Source organism: Myotis davidii, unplaced genomic scaffold, assembly GCF_000327345.1.
Source record: "Myotis davidii unplaced genomic scaffold, ASM32734v1 scaffold173, whole genome shotgun sequence".
Lineage (NCBI taxonomy): Eukaryota > Metazoa > Chordata > Mammalia > Chiroptera > Vespertilionidae > Myotis > Myotis davidii.
Genome location: NW_006286303.1, coordinates 1,811,010 through 1,834,092, shown reverse-complemented (window position 1 = coordinate 1,834,092; position 23,083 = coordinate 1,811,010). Strand labels below are relative to the sequence as shown.

The window sequence follows — 23,083 nt, the reverse complement described above, 5'->3', positions numbered from 1 at the left end:
GACTTAGACCCAAACCAGGATAGTGACAGATTGCTACCAACCACTGCTGTATTGCCATTCAACACCAGCAGACCTACAATCAGAAAACCAAATTCATCCCAGAAAACAACCAAAATGTTCGTCTATGGATGCATGGATAAAGAAAATGTGGTGTATGCATATAATGGAATATTATTCACTCGTGAAAGAGAATGAAATCTTGCCATTTGTGACAGTATGGATGAACCTGGAGAGGTTTATGCTAAGTGAAAAAAGCCAATTAGAGAAAGATAAATAACCTTATGATCTCACCTGCATGTGGAGTATATTTTTAAAATGAACTCAGATACAGAGAACAGACTGCTGATTGTCAGGAGGGTGTGTGTGTGAGGGTGGGAAAAATGGATGAAGTGGGTGGTGGTTAAAAGGTATAAACTTCCAGTTATAAAATATATAGGTCATGGAATGTGTAATGTACAGCGTGGTGACCATAGTTAATACTGTACTGCATGTTTGAAAGTTGCTAAGAAAGCAGATCTTAAAAGCCCTCATCACAAGGAAAAAATTAGTTATAACTCTTGATGATGGATGTTAACTAGACTTAATGTGGTGGCCATTTTTGCATTATATACAAATACCAAATTGTTATTTTGTACACCTGAAACTAATATAATGTTATGTGTTAATTAAACCTCGATGAAAATTCATCTTTATGATTCCTTTTCGTGTAATCTTTTATTATTTGGAGACTTACGTCTGTGGGGTAAAGCAGCGAATGATTAGGATTTTTAATTGCATGAGCAATAAATTCTCAGTAGAAATTATAAGTACTCTGACAGCTGCCTAGAAGCCGATCAGTGTCGTTGGAGACACCAGAATGGCTCAGGTCCACAGTGCTTTGAAAGGAGAAAGGGGACTATTTTTATCTTCCCAGGAAACACATAACTTACACACTTCTTAGGCTTATCTAAACCTCCAACTTGGGAGGAATTAGGGAAAGTGTCATTTGGTGTCCTGCTGGTTGCAGAATATAAAAGAAACCATAGCTTAGATTTAACCTGGAGAATTACAGAGGGTTATGTGTCTTTAAAAGTAAAATGTATATTTAATGCCTTTCACAGTGCTTTGAGACACTTACAAAAATGCAGATGAGCCCAGATTTTCATTTTTTTAGGAATCAGATTTGTACCTAGCTTATTCTGTATGCATTAAACATTTTCATAGTGCAGCTTATCACGTACAGCCCAAACTGTAATCATACAACTTAGCCTTTTCAGAATGAGGTCTCTCATCACCAGCATTGGGGACAGGGCTGGGATTAGGGGGAGGCAAGAGAAGGCACCTAGGGCGCAAAATTCAAGGAAGTACTCACTCATGGGCCAACCCTGCACTTGCAAGACCTCTAGACTGAGTGCCTTCTTAAATTCTGCATTCAGGGTGTTTTCCTGGCCTCACCCTACTCCCAGCCTGATCAAGGGTCCCTTGAGGGTACTTTTAAAAAGCGCGTTGCTAGGTTAGATCCAAAACCTATGCAAAAAAATCTCCATGGGTGGGGCCAGGAATCTGCATTTTTACCTTTAGTACTTTCAATGCAGACTGATGTGTGAGGGCCCTCCGAGCTTGGTTGGCAAACCTACGGCCCAACAGGAAAAATGCTGCTCCGCTAGCTTCAGGGTATGACTGGGACAGTAGCTGAAAAGTCTGCCTAATTAGCCAGCACACGGAGCAAGTAGGCCAGCCCTGGCCATTGTATAACTACTACCAGGTGTCACGCTGGAAGGCTTGGACCGGGCAGCACTTATAACCACAGCTAAATGTGATTGATTATGTAATTTTGAGCTGTTCCAATTTTTTAATTAAAAAAATGTTTTATAGGTTCATTACTAGCTACATATTCATTGTAAACAAAAACGTTTTAAAAATAATTTTAAAAGAATAAAATAGAAATGATCCATAACTCTATTACCCAGAGATAACCATTGTTAACATCTTAAGTATCCTTTCAGCCTTTTTTTTCCTTCCTGTTGAGTCAATTGCACTAAAAGTCATCATGTGGCATTAGGAAGGTGAGTGACAAAAGGAATATTGGTATGAGGAGATCTGTCTTATGAACTCAGGCACCTTTGAGTCCTGTCTAGTTATCTTTGCTGTCTATGGTGTGGCTCCTCCTCTCTCAACATTAATCTCAGTATTAAAAGGAATTCACATGTCCGGGTATGTATGTGAGTTTCTTAACTGTGCAAAAGTAGTAGAAATAGTGCCCCTACACAGGAAAGTTGACCTTAGGCTATTTTTCCAGGTCCCTCCTTGTGACTCTAATTGAATTCCTATGGAATAGGAGGGACTTGTTCCTTTGGGAGAGATGTAATCATTCAACAGCTCTTTCTGTGGGTCCACCACAGGTCAGACTCTGCTAGGGGTCAGGGGTACAATCAGACGGAGGAAGTGCAGCCTGGTGGAGGAGTGTCCGGTGATCTAAAGTCCCGCAGGAACAGGGAGGAGGGACCACCACCTTGGCTTTGGAGAGTTGAGCATGGCTTGGAAAGGAGGTGACACTGGAATTGAGTCCAGAGAGACCCACTGAAGGCTACCTGCAGTCTCCAGCAAATAGCTTGGTTCTAAGGCTCCACTTTTTTTGTGTTATGTCCTACTTTCCAGTTTGATCACACAGTTGCCCATGATAATTAAACAAAGCTTGCCAGATGGATGCTTTCGCAAGGCAATGGCTCGTTTTCTTGCTCTATTTGTGAAAGCTGGCACTGGGTCCAAAGTCTCAAGGATGCCCCTACCTTGAGATTGCTTTGGAGTGTCGCTCTCTTGGGTGTCTAGCCAAATGGCCAGCCCATCAGCAGGGCCAGGTTGAGTGACAGGTGGGTGTGCCATGCATGTGGACACTCTCATCCCTGCCAAGCTGTTTTGCCTGCAAGGAGTTGAGGTGCTGAGAGGTTGTTCTACAAAGATGTCAATTATCAAGTGGTACCTTCCTTTGAGGAAATAAGCTCCCTAAGCCTCTGACCCGTCAGTCTTTCCTTCTCACCACAGAGTTTTCCGATCAGCTGCAACATAATTGATGTCAAATTCCCAATTTATCAGATTAAAATACATACACAATTTCACACTTTCTTAAAGAAGCAATTTTTAGGTCATGGAAGAGAAAATTTAGAGTGGCAAATGTAGTGAACTTAATTGGTAGCAAACTTGATTAACCAAGGAGGGTGGGCACTCTGAACAGAAAAGAATAACTGAATCATTAATAATTGTTTCATTTCTGCAAATTGTTCTTAGTTTCTTTTTTGTTTTTTTTTCTTTTCCATAATGAGAATTATTATTTTTTTATTGCTTAAAGTATTACAAAGAGTATTACATATGTCTCCTTTTTTTTTCCCCCGCCCTTGACAATCCCCTGGTCTCCCCTACCCCCCAGTGTCTTATGTCCATTGGTTATGCTTATATGCATGCATACAAGTCCTTCGGTTGATCTCTTACCCACCCCCCTCCTGCCCTCCCACCCTCCCCGGCCTTCCTGATGTAGTTTGACAGTCTGTTCTTAGTTTTTTACTTATTTCTGTGAATCATTCTTGTCCTCCATCTCCCTATGAAATGGGTACTATTTAATTAGTGAGACATATCCATTGGTTGCTTTCCTCACACACTCTGACCCAGTTCCAGGGATCAAACCTGCAACTCAGGTATGTGCCCTTGACCAGGATTAGGATCCAAGATCATTGGTGTGAGGGTTGACGCTCTAACATTGAGCATAGCAGCCATGGCATAATTAATGACCCATTTTACCCATGAGGAGACTTGATGGAGGCACCCAGAACTGGTGAGTGTCAGAGCCGGTGTGCAGGACTGTCTACCACACGTGTGGCCTCCTGAGTTCTGTACTTACCTGGGCACTCGATGCTGCACCAAGGATCCAGGGTGAGCGCATCACTGTCCTTGCCATTCAGATGTTATTCAGCAGTTCTCAACCTGTGGGTCGCGGACAATGAAAATACATCCTGCATATCAGATATTTACATTACGATTCATAACAGTAGCAAAATTACAGTTATGAAGTAATAATGAAAATAATTTCATGGTTGAGGGTCACCACAACATGAGGAACTGCATTAAAGGGTCGCGGCATTAGGAAGATTGAGAACCACTGGAGCTTGCTCATTATCAAAGGGTTAAAATGCTCCAAATATATTACTAATAGAACAACTGAGCATAAGTTCATCCCCTTCCACTTTAGAAATAATCTGGAGAATTTGCTTTAGGGCACCCTTGATTGAATATCCATTGATTATAATTTACTCTTTTGGTGATTGTACTCAGGTTTAGATAAATGTATGAATAAAACTCTGGGGCTGGTTTCCTCCTCTAATTTTGTATTTTGCATCTGAAGTAAAAATTTGGAGTTAAAAGCCCATATTGTGTTTTACTCTTATGTTTTGGGTTTTCTGTGATCCAGCTCTTTATCTGTACCACTTCTTCACCTCCCCCTCTACAAAAGAGGGAATAAAGGGGAGAGAGAGAGAGAAAGGGAGAGAGAAAGAGAGAGAGAGAGAGAGAGAGAGGCGGGGGGCTTTGCTTTTCCTGTATTTATTCATTCCAGTCCCCACATTTACTTGAAATCCCGATGTCAGGAATTTCCACCTTTAGAATAATCGGGAAGTGTTAGTGCCTTCATTAGAAGCAGTCTTTCAGCTTCCCACTCCCTGGAAACGGAACCCCTGCCAGGTGGTCCCGCCCTCCGTTTCAGCCATCCCCTAATCAGAGCTCTCAGAGACCCCACATCTGCAGGGTGCGCTGTTCTAACTGTGGAAGCCTTTCCTCGGCTGACCTTCACACCCCGCTCCCTGGACCTTCCATGCACTGGTTTGGATTCTTCCTTCGAGTAACATGTTCCCTCAAGGTCGTCTCCAGCCTCACGAAGGTTCTGAGAGTTCTGAGCGGCGTGAGTCTCGGGGATGTTCTCCAGCAGTTTGACGTGTGGCTACTTCTCTTTTCCTGCAGCAAAGCCAGAAATCTTGACTTCCGAGAGGCTCATGAATGGCATGCTCCAGTGCGTGGCAGCAGGATTCCCGGAGCCCACAATAGATTGGTACTTTTGTCCAGGAACGGAGCAGAGGTGAGATGATGATTTTTGTTACCACTTGACATGCAGAAGGGAAGGACTGCACTTCGGCTGAATTTCAACTACGTTTTTCAGATTTTTTTCCTCCCAAAAAAGCTTTGTTTCGAGGATTCTATTTTTCTGTCCGTGTGGCTTTTGAGACGGCGTAATTGCTATATTTTTCTTGGTAGACATTAATTTTGTTTGCTGAAAATGATTACTGAATGACTTCTCTATTTTGATGGTTATCTTTTTGGATTTATCATGCAATTCTAGCCCACAGGTAGATAAAGCAATTTTCCAGGACAGAGTAATTAGGTTTCCATTCTATACACAGGAGGTAATGTGTCTGGGAAATGTGTCTGTAGTTATTGTGAAAAAAATTACCTCAGAAGTTAATTGCCAAGTTACCAAAAAGTAATGATCGTGCGGTTATAACGTGCATATGGCGTTTGTCAGCTCCGAGTTCTGAAGCGGCTTTCTCGGTGATGAGGTGCCCAGCCCCTGAGCAGAGCACATCTGGCTTTGTGCCTCCTCTCCCCTAGAACCCACACTTAAGCCTTAAATCGTCCTTTCATATTACCTGAAGATGAAAATGGGGCCAACCTTGCTGTTTTTATCCAGCAAATGGTATTTTATGCTCAGGCTTTAAAAGCCTGGTGTAACATCACAATTGAATAGTGCGGATAATAACAGAAATTTTATTTTTCATGGAATAGACCTTTTTATCACAACAAGTAGGAAGAGGTTGCATAGGATTGTGGTTTTCACCTGAGTTTGAGTGGAATGTTTCCTTGGGGGAATACCATATCAATCATGATTTTAAGTCTATTCTGTCATTGGCCATGTCACTTCTGGTAATATCTACATTGCAATAATAGGGTTGGTTCAAGACCCCTGAAAAGTCTGCCCATAACAGAAGAAACCCCAGTAATTATAGTCAGCCATTTAGCAATTACTTCTGGTACGCCAACTGTATGCCCGACACTGGTCTAGGGAATAAAACACACCCAATTCCTGGCTTGTGAGCTCATGTTTAAAGGGTGGAGATGGACAAAGAAAATAAAGAGCTAATGCAGGCAGATATTAAGTGCTAAGGAGGAAGACAGAGCAAGGTAAGGAATGGAACACTGCTAGGCACGTGGGAGTGGGGTGGGGAGGGATACTTTAAATAGACTCATCAGGGTCTGGCTCTTCATGGTCTTTGCCACCTGGAGTGCATCCTGGCTGGACAGCCTGCTCCTTCCGGCATAGAACCTCCAGTGGGTCCTCACGGCTGGGGTTCTGGGGGTTCCCTGTGGTCATCATGTTGATACAAGGCTTTCTTGCTCCATGCTTTTCCTCTTCAACCTTTCACTATTAGTTTATTTCAGGGTATTTAAGTCATTTCTGTTTAACAATCCAGGGTGAGTCTTATCCCAATGTTACAGCGGTAGGAAATGAGTCTTGTAGATTTTGAGGTAACTTGTCAGTCAATAGAATAGGTGTTTGAGTCACGATTCAAACCCATGCCTCACTCCAAAACCTCCTCTCTCCGTCTTCTCTTCCGTGGCGCTTTCCCCCTCCCTGAGCCATGGAAGGGCTCACTCGTCCTCAGAAGCTTCTGGTTGTCAGAGGAAATTTCCAGTTATGAAACCCTAACTTAGTTTGAAAAGAGTGCCAATCCCAGGGTGTTTGAGTGAGGGTGTTCCTGGAGTAAGTCTGGGCTGCTGTTTGCTTCCCCCTAGATGTTCTGTTCCTGTTGGGCCGGTGAATGTGCAGATACAGAACTCCTCTGTGAACCCGTTTGGCAAGCTGGTGGTTCAGAGTTCCATCGATGACAGTGCCTTCAAGCTCAACGGCACGTTCGAGTGCCGGGCTTACAACGATGTGGGCAAGAGTTCTGCCTTTTTTAACTTTGCATTTAAAGGTAACAGCAAAGGTATATTTCTTTTTAATCCAATTTAAGGGGATGTTTAGGCTCTGCTACCATATCAATCATGACTTTAAGTCCATTCCATCATTGGCCATGTCATTTCTGGTAATATCTACATTGCACTGTACTGTCATCAAACTCACTAAGTTTCATTCCATACTAGTCTGTTAATAAAATGTATGCGGTAATTTTACCCATGTTATTATATGCATCTTACACATGTGTGTGCACATATCTATGTATGCATGCATGCATGTGTGTATACACATAATGCATCATAAAGTTCATGCAATAATTGTTTTTATTTAAAAGGAGTAGAGAAGGAAAATGGGGGAACATCTTTTCCTTATATCAACACAGAAACAGAATTAGGATATTCTGAATTTAAACATTTATATTCCATATAAAATCAGTTATCTTAACACATTGCCAGATACTATATCAGAAAGTTAACATTGCCTTTTATGAAGTCATGTTAGTGAGCTGTTTCTTTAACATCTTTAAATTTTGATTCATGAGTGACGGGCTCTCCTAACAGGAGTTAAATGATCCTTGTGGACACATTGATGAATTGGCATGACATTAGAAGACAAAGAAACTGAGCACCTACATTCTTAGGGCTCACTTTTTGTTTTCCTGAGTTGGCAAAGGCGAGTGCCAAAAGTGGTGTATTTTCAGTTTTTGAGTAATGAGGGGAAGAATTCTTACATTGTTCTGCACCATAGATTTTTTTTTTCAGACGGGGCAGTAAAAAGAACACTTTAAAAGTGTTTTTCTCAGTGTAGGAAACTTGGAAAACACAAGAAAGCATAAAGAAGAAAATAGAAACCACCCATAAAGGACATTTCTTAAAAGTTGTCGAAGGAAGGAATTTGGTTGAAGTACAAAGTTCATTCAGTACAAAGTTGCTTTTCATTGACCAACGGCATAAAATTACTGTTGTGTTATAGGCATCTCAAGCTCTCTTCCCACAGTATCTGGTTCAAAATTATTTTTAAAAGATTCCTTGAATAACAGAGTAAGATGATAACCAAGGCAAGCGGCTGGGATGTGCACGGCTTCAAATGGCGCCATGGGCTGTGAGATGGGAGGCGGGCGGTTTGGGGTAGGCGGTGTGGTGAAGACCCAGTCCTGCGGACAGGCTGTGATTCCATGCTCCTCTTTCATTTTAGAGAAAATCCATTCCCACACCCTGTTCACGCCTTTGCTGATCGGTTTTGTGATTGCGGCCGGCATGATGTGCATTATTGTGATGATTCTTACCTACAAGTACTTACAGGTAACTATTCGTTTGTTCTCTGCCCTGAGCGCTGTAATGATTGACACGTTGGTCATTAAAAGAAAATACATCTTTTCCTTTCTCCCCCTACCAGAAGCCCATGTATGAAGTACAGTGGAAGGTTGTTGAGGAGATCAATGGAAACAATTATGTGTACATAGACCCAACGCAACTTCCTTACGATCACAAGTGGGAGTTTCCCAGAAACAGGCTGAGTTTTGGTCAGTATGAAACAGGGGCTTTCCAAGGAGCCTTTTTGTGTTCACATAACAATGACTTCAGGGAACCCCAACAGCTTCCCTTGTTTTCTCCCACCTGAGGCAATAAATGTTTTCTGTGCAAAGTCACCATCTTCGAAAGATTTGGCATCAAGCACGTAGGGAAATGTATCTAAACGCATGTCCTTAATTCCATTGTTAAAATCACACAGATGGCCCTTTGGTCCCACCAGCTTACTGGGTTGCCTTCCTTTCTGCAGGGAAAACCTTGGGGGCCGGCGCCTTCGGCAAAGTTGTGGAGGCCACAGCGTACGGCTTGATTAAGTCGGATGCAGCCATGACTGTTGCTGTTAAGATGCTCAAGCGTAAGTTTCTTCAGGCGACTGCCTGTCTTCAACACCAGTTTGTAAATTCTTTTATTTTTTATTTTTGCTAACATAAGGTGTTTCTCATTTTAGCGAGTGCCCATTTAACAGAACGAGAAGCCCTCATGTCTGAACTCAAGGTCTTGAGCTACCTCGGCAATCATATGAATATCGTGAATCTCCTGGGAGCGTGCACCATTGGAGGTAAAGCTGCCACTAACTGGTCTTTGATGATCTATCAGTGACTCCCGTCTCCCAGTTACTGTTCTGAAGGCTGTATATTTTAGTTTTATCATCATGGGTGGGGCAGCCCAGGACACACCTTAGTTACTGCCCTGTATGTGTCCTCAACAGTGACCTCTTGCGTATCTCAAGAAGGATGTCTCATCTTGCCCAGAAAGCTTTTCTTTTTATCTTGTAGGATTTATATTTTGATGCCTCATATTTAGTCACTCAAGGGTTAAGATTCATTTTCATACTATAATTAAATGGAGGCCTTTAAGCCTACCAGCTTTCAAATATACACCAAATGAGGCAAACACTTCACTTTTGTTAAAAATAAGTTTCCAATTCTGAAGCCTCGGTGGAGCCTCCCATCCCGGGATTCATTTTGGACGAAAGGAACAAAGCCGTGTGAAAGGAACTGTTCCCGGAGATCTGGAGAGCTCCATGGTCAAGTTGACAACTTTATATAATTTCTTAAAACAGGCCCCATAACCGTTGCTTCACCACATCATGAATTGTTCATGAGAAACTTCTGCCCATGTTAATTAGTTGCCTGTGAACTTCAGAGCTGCCGTGTTAGGCATTCACAACACCAAGAAAATGTTCGACTTAGGAGTGCTCAGAACACAGGTGATGGTGATGCCCTGTCATTTCAGGGCTTCACCCGTTTCCTAATGGGTCTCAGCTGGCTTTTCCACGTGGTTGGCTTTCCTATTATGCTGTAGCTCGTGCCCTCATTTCCATGACAGTGTGAGCCCCACTGTGTGTAAGCAGAAGTGAGTCTGAGGAGGATTCAAATAGGAAGTTTGATAATAGTATAACCAGAAGTCACACCTGCCCCTAACCACTCACACACATGTAGGTTAAAAGGGGCTTGCTTGTTTATTCACATAAGGCTGCTTTTTGGTAAGCAATGCTGTTTTTTTAAAAAATATATTTTTATTGATTTCAGAGAGGAAAGGAGGAGAGAGAGATAGAAACATCAGTGATGAGAGGGAATCACTGATTGGCTGCCTCTTGCACGCCCCCTACTGGGGATCCAGCCCGCAACCCAGGCATGTGCCCTTAACCAGAATGGAACCTGGGACCCTTCAGTCCACAGGCCAATACTCTATCCACTGAGCCAAACCAGTTAGGATGATAAGCACTGTTAATAATTGGATTGTGTTGGTACTCAGTAAGCTTGTCCGTTGAAACGGATTGTTCTGGCTTGGATCACCATTGGGCATTTTTCTGGGAGGCAGCATTAGTCTATATAGCTCAGCTCTTTCTAACCTTTTCTTTTTTGCTTATAGGGCCCACGCTGGTCATTACAGAATATTGTTGCTATGGTGATCTTTTGAATTTTTTGAGGAGAAAACGCGATTCATTTATTTGCTCGAAGCAGGAAGATCATGCAGAAGCGGCACTTTATAAGAACCTTCTGCATTCAAAGGAGTCTTCCTGGTAAGACTGATTTACATAAACAGTCAGCTGTTGACAGGCAGTTCTGGGGTCATAAGGGTTTGCAATCAAGGCTGATTCTTTAAAAAAAGTGAACTGAGATACTTTGAGGTGCAAAATCAGAATTATTAAATCATTTAAATGTGATTAACAGTTTGCAGAGTTTAAATCATGCTTGTAAAGATTCAGGTAGTCTTAAACTTAGATTTTTGCTGACATATTTTTCTTTAATGCATATTTAGTTTTTTCCTAAGCTTTTGTTCTGTTCAACAGAATGAACTCTATACCTGTTTCTCTTATCCTGGCTCTGCTCTTGTGTGTCAGTCCATTTATCTGTGGCACTGGTACTGTATGCATCTTTACAGTGAGACACCGTTTATAGGAAAATGCACAAGCTTGTCAAGTCGTGACAGTAAATTCCTTTAAAGCCTTTAACAGTATGGCAGAAAGCTCTGAACCTAACTGCTTGTAGGTTTCTCGCCATCTACCTCTAATTTATTTCTATATACCTAACCCTTCAAAAAAACAAAATCAAAACCTCATTATGCTATAAAAAGGGCACATTTAAAGAAATTCTGCCCCTTGTTTTCATCTCTTCCATCATTGGTAACATTCTGAATTTAAATGATGTGTAAAGAGCTTCACGTTCTTTTAAGGAGAATTAGTGTGGTTTACAACCAGAATAGAAATCATCTCTGCCATGCCTGCCTCTTTTTTCCAAATGTTAAGTTACGCCACTAAAGAAGGTTTCCTGGATTTACTCAGCCCAACAGAAATCCTACTTCTCACGCCCAGCCCCTTATTCTTTACATTTCTGCATTTGTGCAGTGGGTTTCTCCTCTCCTTTTTATACTGTTGCCCCTGTATTTAGAGATGGCAAATCTGTCTCCTAACCAAGCATGTCAAACTCAGGGCTGGTAGGCCGCATGCCAAAGGAGCTGCCGGCTGCAAGTTTGACGAGCCTGTTAACCTGTTAACTCCCAACCCTTAAGGAGACCTCAGTAAACTTTACTGATGGGCAGTTACCTCTTCAAGCTCTTTTATGTACCTGTGGCTAAGGTTTTAAACCCCAGGTGAAGCTTTTATTTTTTTTTAAAATCCTTTAAACTTGAGTACCATCAAGTGGTAGTAAAACACGATACCAACTACCTTTTGTTAGTTCCTCCAGAGCAAATGCTCCTTCTATGAGCAAAGGAGCCTTATTTCTAAAGCTTTGATCCCATATGTATTTTTTATTTTTTAACTTTCTGAAATAATGGCTTAAATTGTTCAGTCCTGTGGGGTGTTCTTTGTGCTTTGGGATCCCATATGGGACTGAACCATCCGCACATTCTGAGGGAGATAGTTGTCATGGTGTTTCTATGCTAATCACAAGCAGGAAGTACTAGAAATCTTGAAGACTCTCCAGCCAAATGTTGCAGATTCAAGAGGTCCAGATGGTTCAGAAAATCATCCAAATTATTGGTGTTTATCTGAACCAAACTTGGTTTTTTTAAACCTCCTTCCATCAGTTGCTATATGTTAATGATCCCTGTCTTCTCCCCCATAACACATCACAGAAGCTCTGGTTCTTTGCCTCTTCATCTTGTCTCTTGGGGCTAATTTAGAGAGTTTGAAGTAATGTGAATGATGCTTTTTTTTTTTTGGCTTTTTTCCCATTAAATCTCCAGTGGCAAGGGATGGGAAATTTCTAAACTGAGTACTGTCTATGATTGAACACACAAAAAAAGCCATCTAATTCCTAGGGATTGGACCTTAATGTGGAATGTTAAGAATTCACCTCTTAACTGAACAAGGTTTTCTTCATTCAAATTTGGCAATATTTTTTTGAATAAAATCAGCCTGTTATGTAAAAAGGTATGGGGAGATAGAACCTGGCCCTTGGGTTCCCATTTTATTCGATCATGATTTGATGGATGTTTTATCTCTCCCAGTAGTGACAGTACTAATGAGTACATGGACATGAAACCCGGAGTTTCTTATGTTGTACCAACCAAGGCAGACAAAAGGCGATCGGCAAGAATAGGTGGGTACCCATCAAGTCATGAAACTTCATTTACAGAGGATTTCTCAGACCACTGTGGAGTAGAACACCATTCCTGGTACTGACCCATTCTCCACTATAGTAGGGTCCAGCAGCAATGCCGTTCGTGGTCAGTGACAGTTAAGGTTTTTAAGAGGGTCTACAGGCCAGAACCTGGGTTATTGTATCGAAGCATCTTAATGCGTCTGTGAAAATATATGCATATCAAACATGAATTTTGCATATCGAAATATATCATATGTATTTTGCATGTGAAAATTCGAGATTTTTGTACTAATCCACCATCCTTCTCTCCTGATGATTGTGTAACCTTGCCCAGGATTGTGAATATTACTCTGATTCAGTATCTACCCGTCCTCAACACTGGGGAGGTCATTGGCCTGCAAGTTCACATCAGTTCATTCGTTACCTTTGGTGTGACCTTTGTCACCGTCTTTAAGGTTTCAGTTGCTCAGAAAATCCTTCTCCTCTCAACAGGCTCATACATAGAAAGAGATGTGACACCTGCCATCATGGAAGATGACGAGTTGGCCCTGGACCTGGAAGACCTGTTGAGCTTTTCTTACCAGGTGGCGAAGGGCATGGCCTTCCTGGCCTCGAAGAACGTAAGTGGGAGTGGTTCTCAGAAGAGCCCCTCCTTCCAGAACGAAGCATTTTACAGCCGTAGTTAGAATGCAGAGTGTCATTTTGAAGTGTGGTAACCAAAGCAGAGGAAATGTAGTTTCTTCATGTTCCAACTGCTGTCTGTTTAGAATTCCTGCTCTCATTTATAAGACTTAAAGTGTAATTCTGTCTAAATGAGCTTTCTATGAATATTTTTTATGTGCAATGAATTCATTTAAACCTTTTGGCTTTTAAGATATAGAAGCTATTCTTAGAGAATTGATAGCTATTTTATCAGCAGAAGCAAGGGGAAGTGCCTTACGTAGTTGCAGTGCTTGGTGAGGTTTATTACTTGGGCTTTATTGAAGTTAGACTACTAACATTGCATGTATGGTTTATAAACTGTTGAGGGAATAGGGATCAGAGAGAATAATAAGCATTTGGGAAAAGACTGGGGATAGGATGAGAATGAGGGAACCAAAACGAGGAACATGGTCTCTGTAAGGGTGAGAGGAATTCCCTAGGAAGTGGGATGACCATAATAGCATAAGGTCACAGATCCAACTAGAAATGTGTCAATGGTGACATTTCCAAACAATTACCAAACTAAAAGGGGATATGGGGTGGCTGAAATAAAGAGCTTCTCCCTGTGTCCTTGGGAGATGTCAAGTTGAAGTTGAAACTCCTATCAAAGAACATTCACTGAGAAGCATGCAAAATGGGTTTTCTTTGTAAAAAAAAAAAAATAGGATACGATTATTTAATGTATTTTCCTATGAATGAAAGCAGCCCCAAGAAAGCATTTATTCAAGTTGGTTTTGGAAAGTGATTATAGTAATTAAGGTCCTAATGATGTGAAACACAAATTTTGAGCATCATTCAAGGCATAATTTAGAACACTTATTTTTGGTGCACCGAGTAGTTTAAATATAAAGCAAAAGTATTGGATGTGTATAACAGATGCAGCACTCTAGTATTAAACATAGTTTTCACTCTTTCAAAGTTTAAAATAAATTTAAATGGCTTCTCCTCTTCCCCCTCCCCATTTCTCTCCTGATAGTGTATTCACAGAGACTTGGCAGCCAGAAATATTCTTCTTACCCATGGTCGAGTCACAAAGATTTGTGATTTTGGTCTAGCCAGAGACATCAAGAATGACTCTAATTATGTGGTCAAAGGAAATGTGAGTATCACTCTCTCCTTGACAGTCCGGTGAAGATTTTCGTTTCAAGTTTTTATAAGAATTGTTTTTTATGATTTTCATAATGCAAATCCTACCTTTGAGGGACCAAGCATTTTAGCCGTCACATTAAGTGTACTTCAGCAAAATTTGCATGGTATGCTGAACAGCACAACTAACATTCCGATAATAGAATTCCTAATTCTAATTGTGTAATTATGGGGCATGTGAAGGAAGCAGAAATAGCCTTAATTTCCATTGTAGCCTGAGAATAGCAATGAACTCAATCTTGCTCCAGTGAAACAATCGTGGACCTGAAGGTCACAGCAGGAGAATTTTATTTTGAGATTGACATGCCATGTGAAAAAGATTAAAATCGAAGGTAATGTACAGAGTTAGGTATGAAGAATGTTGGATCTGACAATCAATAGAGAGCTTATTAAATAGGTTCATAAGTTATAATTGGTTTATAGAACATAGTGATTTTATTTCAAAGTGCTTTATTTCATTGCCTTTTTCATTGTATCACAAACCCTTGGCATTAGAATGCAGTGTCTTCACATTTTAAGAGTTGCAGTGTATTTTAGTGATGTTTGTCTGAGATACACTGGTCGTTAGAGTCTGAAACCAGAGTGTTTGATTTCCAGAGCCGTATCCCATTAGTATGGGAAGTCATGTAGTCCTGTGTCTATATTCTTCTGCATCTATTTTCCCAGACCCATTTCTATAGTCTGGATTTATTCCTAGAGGTAGCTTATGATAAGGTAATATTTTCTCCATCATTATGGCATCTCTGTGGATTGGCTACACTTGACTTGGGTTTGTAGAAACAAGTGCTAGGTTTAACTTCTAATCAAAGCATTTTTTCCCTCCCTTAAACCCTCCCTTCCTCTTCCCCTACCTCCATGTCTCTCTCTCTCTCTCTCTCTCTCTCTCTCTCTCTCTCTCTCTCTCTCTCTCTTTCTCTCTCTTTCTCTCTCTCTCTCTCTCTCTCTCTCTCCTTTTTTAAAATAATTGATTTAAGAGAGAGAGGAATGGGAGGAATGGAGAGAGAGCGAGAGAGAGCGACATTGATTTGTTGTTCCGCTTATTTATGCATTCATCAGTTGCTTCTTGTATCTGCCTTGGCTGGGGGGATCGAGCCTGCAACCTTGGCATATTGGGATGACACTCTAACCAACTGAACTGTCTGGCCAGGGTCAACACATGCATTTTAAATTAGTCTCTTCTGAGGCTAGAATTCTCATTAGGAGCGTTAATAAAACCATGTTCTCTCCATCCTGGTGCACTGTTGGAAGGAAGCATGTGAGGTGGTTCTTTATCTAGGCCTCTCAATAGTGACAGAGGGACAAAAGGAAGAAGGCTGCAGCTTCTGGACCCAGTCTCGCCGGGCTCAAATCTGGTCCATCATTTAGTGGCTGTGTAGTATTTGGCAAGAATTATCCGACACTTACGATCATTGGTTTTTCTCCTCTTGGGAATGATACTGTCAGCTGCCTCATAAAGCTGCAAGGAGGATTAAATCAATTAATATATATAAAACGCCTAGAATAGAGCCAGGCGCATTGTGGCTAACACTTATATGGCACTTATTATTTTCATAGCTGTCTTACTTGAAATATAAATAATCATACAATGGTGGTGCTGCAGTTCCTTACTGCTTGTTATTGGTTGGAATAACAAGGATGGGTTAGTTCCCACCAGCTTCCATATTGTGGGCTCCAGCTCAAGCCAGGTGAACTAACCAATCACAGATGTCACTTTCACTAGGCTACTGAATAAGGAAAATCTGCAGACAGGTTAAAAGCAATGAAACTCACATAGCATGTTACTACCCCCAAAGTTACATTCTCATCATCTGAGCTCTCCTTGTTGTGTCAGTTTCCCTGGAAATCCTTTCATTTTGCATCGGTTCTCCTTAAATTTTTGTGTCAGGGTTTCCTACCCTGGAAAATCCTATGGATCTTTTGTCAGATCATTGTTTTAAATGCACAGAATAAGATAAGGAGGATAACCAAGAAACGCAGTTAAACTGATCAAAATACTAAAAAGTAAATTTGTGATATGACAATACATGTGCTTTGTTACATAGAATAACATATTCTAGAAACTACTATAATTTCAAAGTGGTGATGAATGTAAATACTGTACTATGATGACGATCTCCATGATTATATTGTTGACAAAGTCACAGGTCCTGCTCAGTCTACTGTTCTTTATTGCCTTCATTCATAATTTAAGGAAATACTAAACTTCATTTAGAAGTTAGTGTAAACAAGAATATAATCTCTTCCCTTTTAAGTTCACAGGCACCTGGATTCAAGATACTTGTAGATTGCAGGTTAAGAGCCCCCGTAAGAGTTTTATTAGCACAACATTTCGGGGGCAGGGGAGATATTGGAAGAATTTTCCCCACCCCTATGGACTAAAATAACTTAAAGACTATAAGAAATTGTCTTCTTAATTTTAAACTCTAAATGAGTTAAGGGGAGGGTTGATTTAGTTTTCTATGGTAGATTAAGAGGAACAGTCACGAAAAGTGTGGCTCAGTTTTAGCAGAAAGGGTTCAGGATGTGAAATTCAGCTGTTGAATTTCAGCCCTGAATCTGCCCCTCACCTTCTTGGAATAGTCCTAATCATCATCAACCGCTGCTATTTATTGAGTGATCGCTTATGCAAGACCATTTCTCAGCTGTTAGGGAGTCAGGCAGGACTGTGCTAAGCACGCTGACCCACATTATCGCATTTCAGCCACAAAACAACTCGTGACATTTGAAGTATTTTTGTTTCATAGAAAAAGCTTAGTTACAGATGTTTAAGTGACTTGCCCAATGCATAGTTTCAGTTGCATATTAAAGAAAAAGAAATATAGGAGTACGGGGCCAGGCCTGTTAAGAGGCCCTGTGAAATACTCAGGGATTGAATCTCTCCCCTTTCCGTATTTTTTTTTTTTAGTTTACCTAATTGTGGAACATACATCTTTATCGATTTCAGAGAGGAAGGGAGAGGAATAGAAACATCGATGAGGATGATGATGATGATGATGATGATGATAATGATAGAAACATCAATGATGAGAGAATCATTGATTGGCTGCCTCCTGCACACCCGCTACTGGGGATCGAGCCTGCAACCCTGGGCATGTGCCTGACCGGGAATCAACCCGGGACCTCCTGGTTCATAGGTCGATGCTCAACCACTAAGCCACACCAGCTGGGCCCTTTTCCGTTTTTACCATCCCTGGGTGTAGCCCTGGCTTCGTAGTCCAAGATGACCACCGCTAGCCAGACACACCACATCCAGAAGGCAAGGTAGAGGAAAGGGCAGAAGGACATGCCAACTGTATTTTAAACTTTTTCCTAAAGCTTCCATACAACAGTTATAAGTCATTGTCTTAAACTGAGCCATATGACTATACCTCACTGCAAAGGAGCTGGGAAATGTAGTCCTTACTGTGCGAAGCCATGCTTCTGGTATTAAGGAAATAGGGGGAAACATAGTTGGTAGTAATGAACAAGTCTGTGTCACTCAAGGGTAGTGGTGGAGTCAGGATTAGAACGCAGGGCTGTCTGTCTCTGATGCCTGTGCTCTTACCCACCACGCTCTAGCGTCTCAATGTCCCCATCTTGAAAACAGGGATGGTATTCTTGTTAGCAACCTATCTTGGAAGTATTTGGGGCTCATCTGAAGTCACAGGGATAAAAGGCTTTTATGAGAGGCAGTCAAGTTCTCACCCCCAGCTCTCTGCAGGAGCCACGTCTATCGGAATAATTTGGTTTAGCTTTTTGGAGCTTCTTAATTTACATCGCTGAATCTGTTGTGCTTCCATTACAGGCTCGGCTGCCTGTGAAGTGGATGGCGCCTGAAAGCATTTTCAACTGTGTGTACACATTCGAAAGCGATGTCTGGTCCTACGGGATTTTTCTGTGGGAGCTGTTCTCTTTAGGTAAAATGATTCTTGCCAAAGGCACCTTCGTAGGCTCAGAGCATCTTCTTAAGGTTTTGCCGGTGTCCTGCTTTCTTAGAATTAACACTGATCTGCAAACCATTTGTGCCTCAGGAAGCAGCCCGTACCCTGGAATGCCGGTCGATTCCAAGTTCTACAAGATGATCAAGGAGGGTTTCCGGATGCTGAGCCCGGAGCACGCACCTGCTGAAATGTAAGGGCCCGGGCACTTCCCTGCAGATTACGTTTCCCCTTTCATTTTTATTTTTAAAGACAGAAACCCAGATGTTGAGGGTTTTCGAGTAGGCCAGTTTGAAATGTCACTTGGTTCCTGTTTAGGGCATCCTGGTCAAAAGTCATTTCTGTAGCTTATTTCTATAATCTGTTGTCACCAAATACACAGAACATTTGGGCAGCATTTCATACACAGAGTATGCCATGCAGTCTGTCCAGGTGCCCAGCCTGGAATCATTTTTGAAACAATTGCACGGCGTACGCCTGAAGCCAGGTGAAGGGCCCTGAGGAGTGATGGCCAACGGCCCTCGTTTTGCAGGTATGACATAATGAAGACTTGCTGGGATGCTGATCCCCTGAAAAGGCCGACATTCAAGCAGATCGTTCAGCTGATTGAGAAGCAGATTTCAGACAGCAGCAACCATGTGAGTACAGGGCCAGGTCTCCCCTCTCTGTCCCAGGATGTCCTCCTCCTCAGGCTCTGGGGGTGAGGACGCCCCTTCCCACCCCTTCTCTCCTTAGCTTAGGTTGTAAATAGGACTTCGGATGGGAAAGTAAAGGAAAGGAAACAAGTTCTTTCTACCTAACCCCCTGCTCTGAGCCAAAGAAGGGTGTGAGATGGGGCAGGAAGAGAGTGAGGGCTTTGCATTCAGAAGTGTGGAAGTAGAAGCTTCCATAAGGATTTGCCACGTGTCCTCCCCCACCCAAATGCTGGTCATGGGGTCTGCATGGGCTCTCTCACATGTCAGGGCCATTCAGCTTTTGGAGGGTTGGGCTAATGTGAACTAGAATAAAAGCATAGAAAAGACAGCTTGTTGGCGCAGTGGGATGAGCTTCTGCTCAAACAAGCATAACCAGAAAATGGCACAGAGCTGTGCGCCCACAAGCCGTATAGGATGCAGAGTTGTTTGAAGTTGGGAGATCCTCCCAGTGATTTGGGGAGGGAGGAAGTCAAAACCCAAATCCATATTTCTTCTGATTTTAAGAAAGACAGTGATCCTGATTTTGACTCGGATTTTTTTTTTAAGTTGCTTTTTTTCTGGATTTGGGCTTGGAGCTATCTTTCTTTTTTCTAAGCATATACCACTAGTATTTTTGGGTGAACGCTTACTCTTCTGGGTGGCAAAGCATATTTCAAATTAAACAGCATTTTCCACCCAAGTGCTTGATTCTCAATGGAAGGGCCACCGCTTTCTCAGTAAATTACATCGGCTGTTGGGTTGTAGTTAGCTACCTTGATTTATAAACGTTTTAAATAGGTTAGGTAGTACCTGTTCTAAAAGTGTCCCAGCAGAAAAGCACTTTTTTTTTTGCTATCATTTCCTACATCATCAGGCCTTGGGGAAAAGGAGGGGTAAACAAACTTGCATTTTCTTTTGTCAGTATGATTTGGGCTGCAAATGCCTTTAAACTCTCTGTGTAAGAGTCCTCCTCAAGTTATCTGGCATTCTGAAGCTACCACAGTGCCTCTTCATCACTGTGTTTCGGGTGAGGATTAGTGTATTGACTGTGGGCTTGTTTCCTCAGATTTACTCCAACTTAGCCAACTGGAGCCCCAACCAGGAGAACATCGTGGTGGACCACTCTGTGCGGATCAACTCCGTGGGCAGCAGCACCTCGTCCACCCAGCCCCTGCTTGTTCATGAAGACGCCTGAAGCAGAGCACATGCCTGGGGTCTCCCCGACACAGTGATCCCCATTCTTCTGGTTTCTATGACTGTTTTGTTCGACTTGCATCCTACTCCCAGAAAATGGACACCCCACTGTAATCCCGTCTTTATGAGCACACTTTAGTGGCCGATGCTTTTTGTCATCCGCCCCTATCCCCTTGCCAGGCCAGGGTTCAAACTGCATATATTCCCAATAGCAGAGTAGCTCCTGGTAACAACAACCACAACACATCTGAGTTGGAGAAAGGGAGTGTGAAATGGGCTTTAGGCACCTTGAGTCCTTCCTGAGCCTTCTCTAGTTTCTGTTCGAAAAGTATGGTTGGTAGTGTATTTAAATAAATGGCAGTAGTCACCTTCAGCCCTTGTAGTCATCCATAATGACATGATGGTGCAGTGAGATTAGAAGCTGAAACCTAAGCGCCTGATGTGGAAAATAGAGCGTGACTGGGACAAAGGTCAGAAGTTATGAATGTCTGGGCTTAAGAAATCTCCTACTTCATGATGGGAATGAGACATAGACCATGAAAAAACGCTCCCCGAGCCTGAATGGAGACTTGCTGCTGAGCCGTGAGCCTCTGTCCTGCTGACCTGCTTTCTGGCCAGTTAGCTGTCAGGGCGCTGGATTGGAGAGAGGGCCTCCCCCATTCACGTTGTATATACTCATCCTGCAATTGTACATGTTCATATACCTGAGGGAGGAAAACCCACAAGGTGTCTTTTCTGGATACGACTCTGCTCAAGTCTGCTGTATGTAGGAATAGATACAGAGCCAGGCAAGTGTGAAGGACACAGTTAGTGCTTTTTTTTTTTTTTTTTTAAATAAAAACCATAATTGTTAAGCACAATCTTACAAAAAATCTTCTTATGTAGCCGAGGAACTTGCTGTACAGATTCCCCAGAACACGTCTATAGCTTCAGAATGGCATTGTGCTCAATGGATTTGATGCACTTGAAAAAGATTCACTGCATGACTCCGGCAGGAGTGAGAAAACAGTGCTGTCTTGGTTTGGATGCTTCTGTAGCAGGAAAGAAAATTTAGATTCAGGCTCCTTTGTAGACATGTCTTGGACGCTGGGCCAGTATCTATATAAAGTGTGTATGTGTGCGTGCATGTGTGTGCTTATAGACACATCTTTTGGGCGGTATTTTTGCCCTGAGCCCAAGAGGGTCCTTAGTACCCAAGAAGTAGCTTGGCTTTCATTGTCCATATACTGCTCTTCGTTCCCTTCACCTTGCTGTCCTGAGAAGCTTACCAAAAGCTCACATAGAGGCATGTAGGAAGCCGAGTGCCTAAAGTACCTATTTATTTGCAATCCACCGCCACTTAAGGCACTGCGTTATTTATACTCGACATACTGTACTTGTTCCTTAGACCTTATTAATGCTACTCTCCCACTGGAATGTATTTAAATTTTACCCTTTAGGTTGTAGCCTGGATATTATTCTTAGTTTACCTTCTCTTTCATCACTGCCCAACTACAAAAGGTCCATGTGGTACATGGCAAGGCTTCTGTGTTGTCTTGCAAGATGCAGGTCTGCTGCCTTCACGGTTCCCCCTTCCTAGTCCCTTAGGTGACATGTAGAGAACTGTGGCCATTTATCTGGAAGTAACCATTTGCACTGGAGTTCTATGCTCTCGCACCTTTCCAAAGGTAACCGGTTTCGGGGTTTTGTTGTCAACGTAAGAGATTGTCGCTGTTTGCCATACTTGGAAAATTTCCTTTATGTTGCTGTTGACTTCAATTAGAGTAAGAAAAGTGGTTAACTGTAGATGTCTAGGTACTTCAGGGGCACTTCACTGAGAGTTTTGTCTTGGATATTCTTGAAAGTTTATATTTTTATAATTTTTTTTTGTTACATCAGATGTTTCTTTGCAGTGGCTTAATGTTTGAAATTATTTTGTGACTTTTTTTTGTTTGTAAATATTGAAATGTAGCAATAATGTCTTTTGAATATCCCCAAGCCCATGAGTCCTTGAAAATATTTTTTATATATACAGTAACTTTATGTGTAAATATGGAAACAGTGCAAGTTTAAAGGATGTTGGTGTTCTATGTGTTTTTTTCCTGATATGTTGTCCAACTGTTGACAGTTCTGAAGAATTCTAATAAAAATGTAAATACATAAATCAAGTAAATTGTTTGACTATTTCAAGCTGAAATTAAACTTTAAAGTGGTAAGGTGCACTCACCTGGACATTAGGAAGTTTTGTGCCCAGTGTGCACAGGATCCATGCCAGACTCAGATCACTAGGATTTACATACTTAAAAATTTAAGACATTTATTAAGGATTTGATACATGCTATATTTTCTTATCCTATTCTTAAAATTCATGGTCTCCATTTACATTGAAAAATATAGAAAATGTTTGGAGAATTCTACACATCACTATGATTATTGTTAGGTTGACTGATGTGGAATGACCATTTTTGTGGGCAAAATAATGGTCAGATAGTAACAGTTTTATGTGACTTCAGCTAATATAACTGGCATGTTTCCTTCTACAAGAGACTGTCTAAAACATGAATTCACAAGGTTGACATGAGGAGTCTCTCACACAAGTGGTTTGTATTCTTGTTGCTTGGGTTTTGAAGAGAAGCCAGTTCAACTTGGGATGTTCCTGCCCCACCTTTCAATCCTCACTTGCTTCTAGAACTGAGTGAAGTTCTACCACTCGCTTGGCAGGAGGTACTTCTGCCTGTGAGCTCAGGGCCACCTAGGGCTGGAGCATCCTGGGTGATCAGGAGGTCTTGTCCGGAGCAGCGGATCCTGCATACAGCCTGTGAATTCTCCCAGCTTGAAACCAAGAACTACCCTGAACACGTAATCCTATTAAGAGTGTGTTAGGCACACAAAACACCATCAGTCTCGATTTCCT

General features: G+C 41.8%; 1 protein-coding gene across 4 annotated transcripts in view; it reads left to right on the top strand.

Annotated features, from left to right (window-relative positions):
• KIT (KIT proto-oncogene receptor tyrosine kinase) overlaps nucleotides 1–21,018 on the top strand; it is an 83,830-nt gene extending 62,812 nt beyond the window's left edge. For 2 of the 4 annotated variants that reach the window (XM_006757805.2, XM_006757804.2), the window contains exons 8-21: nucleotides 4,984–5,098; nucleotides 6,811–6,992; nucleotides 8,171–8,277; nucleotides 8,372–8,498; nucleotides 8,756–8,860; nucleotides 8,954–9,064; nucleotides 10,381–10,531; nucleotides 12,463–12,554; nucleotides 13,050–13,177; nucleotides 14,236–14,358; nucleotides 18,190–18,301; nucleotides 18,416–18,515; nucleotides 18,855–18,960; nucleotides 20,063–21,018. In XM_006757805.2, the coding sequence (XP_006757868.1) occupies nucleotides 4,984–5,098; nucleotides 6,811–6,992; nucleotides 8,171–8,277; nucleotides 8,372–8,498; nucleotides 8,756–8,860; nucleotides 8,954–9,064; nucleotides 10,381–10,531; nucleotides 12,463–12,554; nucleotides 13,050–13,177; nucleotides 14,236–14,358; nucleotides 18,190–18,301; nucleotides 18,416–18,515; nucleotides 18,855–18,960; nucleotides 20,063–20,191 (1,688 nt within the window). In that variant the 3' untranslated portion in view covers nucleotides 20,192–21,018. Of the gene's footprint in view, nucleotides 1–4,983; nucleotides 5,099–6,810; nucleotides 7,005–8,170; nucleotides 8,278–8,371; nucleotides 8,499–8,755; nucleotides 8,861–8,953; nucleotides 9,065–10,380; nucleotides 10,532–12,462; nucleotides 12,555–13,049; nucleotides 13,178–14,235; nucleotides 14,359–18,189; nucleotides 18,302–18,415; nucleotides 18,516–18,854; nucleotides 18,961–20,062 lie in introns of all 4 variants that reach the window. The other 2 variants (XM_006757803.2, XM_006757802.2) reach the window with 1 other exon arrangement.
• The last annotated feature ends 2,065 nt before the right edge of the window (nucleotides 21,019–23,083 follow it).